The sequence below is a fragment of the Echiichthys vipera genome (assembly GCF_963691815.1).
Source record: "Echiichthys vipera genome assembly, chromosome: 2".
Classification (NCBI taxonomy): Eukaryota; Metazoa; Chordata; class Actinopteri; order Perciformes; family Trachinidae; genus Echiichthys; species Echiichthys vipera.
The window spans coordinates 19,818,837-19,828,017 of NC_139827.1; the positions used below are offsets into that span (position 1 = coordinate 19,818,837).

Genomic DNA, 9,181 nt, shown 5'->3' on the forward strand with positions numbered 1-9,181 from the left:
TAAAGAAAATAAGCAGAAGACTTTAGGCTTATGTTAAATATAGTATGTGATGAAAGTGAGCACCGTGGTCAACAGTGCTTCCAAGTGACAGCAGTTAAAGTAAGACGTTGGCTACTTCTGTGTCCATTTCAAAAGAGTTTCAAACAGCTCACAATAAACAAGATGGGAATGAAGGGTTTAGATAAAGTTGAAGTCCTGTAATGCTAGGATCAGGCCATCATTCTCAGACCACAGCTTTAATCAAGATTTTTTTCTCAAATGTTTTGTGAGACAAAATGATGTCCTATCACAGTCTTTCTTTTAACTTGGTCCAATATGGCCCTTTGAAAATAAATAAAAGATTCTCTGGTGACCCTCTAAATGTCAGTCTCTTTTAGTCCATAGCAGTCTGCCAGATCATAGAACTGATAACTGCTCTGCTCACAGGAGTTGTAAATCCCCATAGAGACTGTTTCTACTATATCAAGCCGACCTACTGCAGGTGTGGTTCCTTTTCCTGGCCCTCCCTTGATTTTGTTTGACAGATTGTTCACTTTCTCTTTAAGCTGGAAGGAAGATTTTTGTAGTGGTGGAAACAGACTCCATCTCTTGAAACCTAGCGAGCGCCCTTTGCCCTTGTGCAACAAAGAGCTGCCATAGGATAGATCTCCTCTCTGATCCCTATTCATTCCCTTGACAGCAGTCCGCCACCTCTGGTCATAGAAGCGTCGCAGGACCCTCTTTCTTTGGTGACACTGGCACCTAAGGAGCCGAGTGAACGCCCGCTGGAACTCTTTGCTGGAGCAGGGGTAGATCATGGGGTTGATGCAGCTGTTGAAGTAGCCCAGCCAGAAGACCACCTTGAACACAGTTTCGGATGGCTTCAGTGCTGGGAAGAGGGCACCTAGTGTGAGATGGAGAGAGATTGTTACAGGGTTTTTTTTGTTTTTTTTCTCTCTTATTTGTTAAACTAATTTAATTTTGTATACTTTTGTATTCTTTCTTTTTTGACATGTCTGAAATAAATTCTTAAATTCAGATTTGTGGTTAAACGTACAGTAAATGGCCGATACAGGAAGTACAGTATACTGCTTTTTTTTGTTCCATTAAAATTCAAGAACATTTCACAAAATATATTCAGAATCAAAAGCAATTAAAGCCAAATGTGCATTTTTTTATTTTCAAATATTGTGTGGACTTTATCAATAGGGTCAGCATGCTTTAACCACAAGCCCCACATGCACACAACTCTTTTCATAGACATTGTCTTTTAAGTCCCATTTGTCTTGAATTAATGTAATTGATGCTGTCTTACATTAACCGGACGGGTAAAAACAAAGGGGATTTAAATGTAGCCTGTTTTCTCTGAGAGGATAAGATGACACACCGTAGGAGTACCGGATTCCATGTGTGATTGCCATTAGTGTTGGTATGATGAAAAATCCTGCCATGGACAAATTTAAATATTACCGCTATCAGCTTTATTTGGGATGATTAAATTTAAACAGCTTAGACTTTTTCTAGGACATTAATTGCCTGAAGGGACTTTTAAAAAGATTTGGATTGAGGCCTTTTAACATTATTACATATAATATTACAGAATGCCATTAATTAGAACATAGACTGTTTTGAGTTTAAAAGTCTGTTTTGTATCTGCTTACCATCAGCTGCCTTGTTCATTTCTCATACTTGCTAAGGAAATTTTTGTATGACATGGTGTTGTTCATGGAATGATGCCTTTTCCTATTGCTTTTTAGTTGTTTTTGTCTCCCCCGGCTTGGATTTAACACAGTTGTTGACCCTGGACACGGAGGCAACATGTCACAATGCTAATGTCAAGTCTGCACTGCCTGAGCCCAGAAGTCCATGTTCAGGCTGTTAGTACAATGTGGAAATATTCACGAAATGGCTTGTATGTGATTTTCAAAGTAATGGTTTCATGCTGTCTCAATATCAGCTACCAACAGCATACTGTGTACTTGATCTCAACATTAACTCAGAGACAAAAACTGTATAATAAAACAGAGTTCTCACTCTTACTTGAAACTTTTTCTGCAGCATGAACAGTGTAGCATCTGTTACATGGCTCTTACTATGCTTTCATGTCTGTTAAAAGGCTCATCTGTAAACCAGCTCTGGAAGATTATGATGAATACCGACATAAAAGGAAGGGATGCTCTCCATTAATTATTCTCACTAAAATGGCATCACCTCACAGGCAAACAGCAAGTGATTCACTCTGACGCACTACCGCAACACCATGACAACAGGTCATAGCTTTGGGATTTTTTTGGTTTATTGCCTTTTAGATAACAGTATCTTTTAAGTCTGACGTCTGCAAGATGTCTGCTATTTTAAACCTTGGTAACAATTACAGCTGAACATTGACAGGGAATGGGGGAGCGAGCCTAAGCCTCAGTATATTTGGGGCGTCCAGTAACACTTTATATTAAGGTAATTAACTAGTTGCTCATTAGCATATTGGTAGCCTATTGGCTCTTTATTAGTGATTATGAAACCCAGATTAATGCTTTATACTGCATGACCATATTCTACAACTTCTAGGCTATATACAAAGAGTTTTCTCTCAATATCCTCCTAATTACTGCTTATTGATAAGTAGGGAAGTTGTTGTGTATGAATTATGATCTTAATTTACTTTGCTCAGTATGGGCCTTATAAGATGGTAGTACAACAAACAAACACAATAGTCATTCTTAACATTCTTATAACACGTTATAAATATGGTATATTCTTATGTACCAGAACTCACAACTACAAGTGTTAATAGTGTCCAAAAAGCTCTTTTTAACTCACTATACCTTGTCAATCAACTAATGGTGAGACCTTTTTATAGGGTACATGTAACCTAATAAAAAGTGTTACCTAAATCTTTTCTAAGGTTTAAAAAAAAAAAAAAAAAGAAAGTTCACATTGGCTCATATTCTAGGACATGAGTGAATCAAGGAGTCTGGGGACCTGTCCAATTTCTCAGACACAGTTTTGTGGCGTCTCTTTTGTGTAAAAAGACAGAATCCTGATCAGTCATCAGTTAGAAAGCTTAGAAAAGTATCTCCCTGACATTTAATGGTCCATGTGAAGATCAACCTTTGATTGTTTTTTAAAACTCACTCTCTGCATACCAAGGACCACAGTTCAGTGAATACTTGCCTATAGAAAGCTAAATTTCATATTGTAACAATCATTGTAGCCATAGTGGTACTGATATTACCAGAAACTTTAGTATGACAGTAGATATTAGACTATTGTTAAAGTATAAGGTTGGTGATATTCTAAAATGTTGTTATTCCAATCAAATTACATAAAAAGACCAAAACTAACAATGAATTAGTCTCTCAATAATTTCCATTGTGAGCCCATTTGTTCCGAGTGAAGACACAATTATTTGTCAAACCATTCCTCAAAACAGCTGGGTACTGTAGTTTCTTACATAAATTACTCCAACAGGAGTAAACAGCATATTTTTTGGGAGGATGATGTTTTTAATCATTTTGGACAACAAAGGATCTCTCTGACACAGAGTAATAAGGTATATCTGGCTTTGGTTACACAGGATAGAATATGTGTTAGTCATTGTTGGTTTTGGTCTTTTTTTTTATTAGAACATCACTTTTTCTTATAAAGCAGGTTGAGGTGCTATATAAATACTGTTTATAGTATAAATACTGTGAAAGTATCAAAACGTTCAGTCCACAGAGGAAATGCTCACAGCCTGTATTCAAACTGTGTCTTTAAAAGAGCCGTCAGGACTTGTCATGACACAGCTATTCTATAAAGTGCTTCAACAAAAACCTAAATAAGTGTGAACCTGAAAATGAGCATAATACGGGACACATAAAGAAAGAAAGCCTTGAGTTATTGCCCATGAAAGGTATAATATACACAAATTTAAAATGGCATGTCCCATTGGCATTCTGGTTAGACAGTTAATAATTAATAGCCAATCATGTCGGGAAAGACATCTAAAATATGGGCAAACTTAATAATAGTTATTAATTATGTTGAATTATGTTATTTAGTCATTGAGGCCATACCTGGGGGAAATATATATATATATATATATATATATATATATATATATATATATATATATAGAGAGAGAGAGAGAGAGGGAGAGAGAGAGAGAGAGAGAGAGAGAGAGAGAGAGAGAGAGAGAGAGTGAGAGAGAAAGAGAGAGAGAGATATCTATATATATATGTGACTAATTGCTCTAAAATGATGACCACTGGTCAACCAAAAAAATCCTTGGATGGGGCAACCCTAAGAAATATTCGTACATTTACTGCAAAACAATGCAATCTCCATCAGAACAAGTGTATTTTTTCAATGTTCATGAATACAGTTATATAATATAAAACAAAGAAAGTCAACTAAAATAATTAGAGGCTTGAAACATGTGACCATGTGCCTTTATCCTGGCTTTATATCAGCATCTGATAAAGGAAAACCACCCAATTATAACATTGTTGAATAATTCATACTCAAAAGTGAACTCTGTGAGAAGTAATTCTGAACTTTCTCTTTATTCCATCAATTTCTGGTATTCATGAGTCTGGTGCACTGATATAAGCAAATTGTGTTAGGGCACTCTCTGGAGCTTCAGATGAATCAGACTCCTCTGTATACATTTGCATCATCACAGAGAACGGGCTGATTGGTACAAGAGGTGCTAAAAGTACATATATGCCTTTCAGCATAAGGATACACATTAATGTGCGTCAACCTGTCTGACTGACCAAGTATGGTCAAGCAGGGCAAAGAATTGTGGGTTGTGATTGTTCCACACTCGTCAACTGGTCATTTAGGAAACAAGACAACCAACACCATAGGGAGTCATTCATAAGCAGTTAATGTGTAACTGTATTGTTCCCTTTGGAGACTTTGTGTTTTAAACTACTTTCTCCAGGGTAGTCAACGTTCAGGGTCAGATTGCAGAACAGCATGTCTGAGGGGATTCTGCAGGGATAGATGGTTTCCAGCAAGGACTTTAAATTCCAAAGAATTCGGATATTTATATAGCTTAAACGATCAAATTACACCCATTAAGATACCGCAGACACTGTGGTTTAGTCTGACCAATTTTTTATCATGCAAATTAAAGGCCTCTGTAATAAATCTGGATTCATAAATTTAAAACAATAACTTAATTTATCACCAGACCTTTTTCTCTAAAATAACATTTCCTTTTGGCAGAGCACCCTCTTGTTTTTTTGTGGGGGGTTTTTTGGATACTGATTTTTTGGACACTGAGAGTCATGGACTTTTTCATACTTAAGATCCTGAATTATGTTTCCAAAGAGCAGGCTGTATAATATGATGACAAAGAGGTATCCCGACAATATTAATGATGATATTATGCCAGATTGTTTGTCAAAATCAACTCAAAATTCATGTTTCATATTGGCCCCAATGTATAATACAAGAGCATATATCAATGGTGGAGTGATATGGTCATGTACTGTATGTAATGGGATGATGTATTGATTTGTACTAATTGAACTCATTACTGTATTTACTAATCACAAGATAAAATGGAAAATATATCTTCTTAGACTACTGGATTCAAATAAACTTGCCCCATTAACTCCCAATGAGTGTGTTAATAAATTGTTTAGCAGCTCCACTTTCTATTCGTGTACTCTCTCTTTCACTCTCTGCAGGCTTTGCTGTAATAATTCAATTCAATAAATCTGGAGGAGCAGCAAAAATGGGAGTGCTGTAAGTGCTAAACCTGATAGGATACTGGATACTTGTTCATAATGGCTTCCACAATCAATTATGTGAAATTCATTCTAAATTAAAAAATCATGAGGCCATATATATAAATATATAGTATATATGAGGATTTTGTGTGAAGCTCTTATAAAAACAGGGTGGTACTTGGAATAGCCAGCTGTGCTGACTCCAAGATGCTGTGAGCATTTAGTTAGAGTGCTCATTAGTGAAGAATGTCAGTTTATTATGGCTTTTGTGTGATATTCGCCATCTGAAAAAGAGAGGCTCCGAGAAAAATATTACAGGCATGGAAACAAGCCACATTAATGGCCATGTTGCATATTTGACCTTATGTGACCACAACAACAGTCTTATCTCTGACATAGTTCTTAAAATAAACAGAGAATGAGATCCAGTATGCCATTTTCTTTTTCTGTTTTGCTCAAATCCTACTATGTTTTGTAGTGGATGTTGTTGCGGTTTTCTTAAACTTAGTTATACTGGCAGCCAGTATGTTGCTGTGTATAGAAATCTTAGGAGGAGCTGCAGACTGAAAAGGTTGAATGACGCAAGTGACGCAAATGCACTTGCAATTAGCCTACTTACATGAAAATTAATTGGATAAAAGCATCCAATATCACTACAAACGATTACCCATATTTCCAGTCGAGGTTTTTAATCCTAAATTCATACTAAAATGTATTTAATGTGTCAGGCATTTCAAGGATGTGTTCGTTTGATGCCATAAGAACAACAAATCTGACATCCTTTCTCTGTGCACATAATGTTAGAGAGTCCAACAGATGCACTGGGGCACATATGTTAGGCTAAGCCACAGGGGTACAGAATTATAAAGTTATACGACATACCCATCGGCAGAAAGAAGAAAAACGGCAGCCAACACAAGATGAACATCCCCACGACGATGGCGAGGGTTTTAGCAGCTTTCTTTTCCCTGGAGAACTTCATCAGCCGCACCGAGAGCGAACTTCGAAACGGGTGGTTTTTGCTGCTCTTAGAGCTGGTCGAGCGCGCGTCCTCCAGCACGCTGCGACAGTGTATCCGGAGGACCACTTCCATCGACTTATTTCTTTCTCGTTTGACGCCCGCCTCTAGGCTCTTAGTAGTCCTGCGGGCCACCACGTAGACCCGAAAATACATGATCAGAATCACCATGAGCGGGAGGTAGAAAGAGAAGAGAGAGGAGAAGAGCGCGTAGCCCGGCTCTTCTGTGATGCTGCAGATTCTGTCGTCCACGGGTGGCGGTTCCTTCCATCCCAGGAGCGGTCCGACAGAGATGACCGTGGATAATACCCAAACTAGCACTAATATAACTACTGCCTTCTTCTCCGTCATAATAGTCGGATATTTGAGGCAGTGCTTGACACCTATATACCGGTCGATGGAGATGACGCAGAGGCTGAGGATGGACGCGGTGCAGCAGAGCACATCCACCGCTGCCCAGATGTTACAGAAAACCCGGCCAAACACCCAGCATCCAAGGACCTCCAGAGACGCAGAAACAGGCAGCACGATAATGCCCAACAGCAGGTCTGCCATGGCTAAGTTGACAATGAAGAAGTTTGTGACAGTCTGCAAATGTTTATTGCACACCACAGACAGGATAACGAGAATGTTCCCAACAATTGCCACCGAAATAAAAGCCGAGAGAAAGATCCCAACCCCGACAACCTGTGAGTCCATTGTGAAGTTGGGGCATGTCGTGATGCTGCCGTTCGGAAATATTTGGTCCATAATAGAGCCATTGAAAGCTTCAGCAAAATAGATCTCATAGTTGCTTTCGTTCCTCAAGTTAGAGTCTGTCATTTTAAAACGCCATAAAGAGAACTTTAGAGCAAGTTTTCTGAAGAGAGCCGTGTGTGCGGGGCATTGTTTTCAGTTTTTACTTCCCGGCAAACCAGTCCGGGTCAAGCGAACAATAGGTTATAGAAGAATAAAGACATGTCCATATAACTACAGGCAAATGCATGCACGATTATGAAGCTGTTGTTTGCAAATAAAATAAAAAACTCTTACTCAAAAAAGCAATTGAGGTTTTGACTGTGGATGAAGTAAAAAATAGGCAATCAGAGTAAAATAAAAATAAGAACGAAAAAATTCCAATACATTTAGCTGCCTTTCCACGCATTTCTTCCTTGCGATGGTTTTCTCACTGGTGGCATCCTTTGGAACAACTCCTCGATCACAGCAGAGTCAGAGCTGGTACAGCAGGTCTGAACGTATACAGCTCCACCCACACGTCACACTTTACTGTTGCGTTCACAGTCTCCACAAGAGCGTCACTTGGTATCATTTTAGTTTAGTTTAGTTTTAGTTTAACTCGATCACATACAAAACATCACATACATAACATGAATTAAGTGTCATTTGTCAATTTATACAGTGTCATTTCTATTTTGTTCTTAAGTCCCTAAGGATCTTATCAATCTCATATTATTATCAAATGTATTATTATTATTATTTGTATTATTTTTATTATTATTATTATTATTATTATTATTGTTATTATTATTATTATTATTATTAATGGATTCTATTGAAACTGAACACTTTCTATTTCTTTATCTGACCAGTTTTCATTGTACCTATGCATCTACTAATGCCCTAATGGAAAACTACCTGAAACAACCTCTCATCATTCATCCTGCAATGACAAGTCAAGGCAGCATCAGTCATATAATCTAAACAGCCACTGGGCACTAATGAGCCAGCTCTGACCACTGGAGAGAAAAGAGTGCCTCCGGGCAAAGCTATGAAGTTTCCCTTTGACACTGCAGCTGCCATCACCGGGCCTTGTGTGCATTGCTACAGCTGAAGGACAGGCCTGTACAAACCACCGGGGAGCCTGGAGGGGAGAAGAGGTCAAGAGGCAGAGTCACGAGCAGACAACAACAATCCCTGCATGGGAAAACATCAGCACTGTCTGTTGTGACATGCAACTCCATCTTTTAACATGTATAATGGACTTAAAATGGCTAAAATACTCAAAGGTATTTTATTTCCCCTGATTGAACTAATATTACTGCATCTAAGAAGTTAATCTAATTCCAGATTTACAGAACAATACTATACAGTAGTTTCTGGTGCAATTACACTGCTGTTGCACATATTGCTCCCTGCTGATTGTGGTTTGCACATCATCTCTTATTATTTGATTTGGCAGAAATTGGTATAATTACCTGAGCCTGAGCGTACACACTGCAATGTCTTGCACATTCACCTGCAACCTATTCTACTTGTAAAATCAGAGTTAGAGTTGTAATAAGCAGCATTAATGGATCGTCAGATGGTTTTTGTAATAAATGCACAAATCAGCCAACCCAAAAAAAGCTCCACCAAAGGCCCATGAATAGAACTGAGTGTCTCATAAACGGATATCAACTGTCATCTATTTTTTGTTTGTCGGTCTCCATCTATAACATTAGAGCTTAAATTAGGCTAACTG

At 38.1% G+C, this 9,181-nt stretch overlaps 1 protein-coding gene across 1 annotated transcript; it reads right to left on the reverse strand.

Moving 5' to 3' along the window:
• Window positions 1-356: 356 nt before the first annotated feature.
• adra1d (adrenoceptor alpha 1D) lies at window positions 357-7,542 on the reverse strand (the record flags this gene model as incomplete). The annotated part of the gene is made up of 2 exons (XM_083924376.1): window positions 357-883; window positions 6,585-7,542. The coding sequence occupies 2 exons, from the start codon at window positions 7,540-7,542 to the stop codon at window positions 357-359; spliced, it is 1,485 nt and encodes a 494-aa protein (XP_083780502.1).
• Window positions 7,543-9,181: the final 1,639 nt, after the last annotated feature.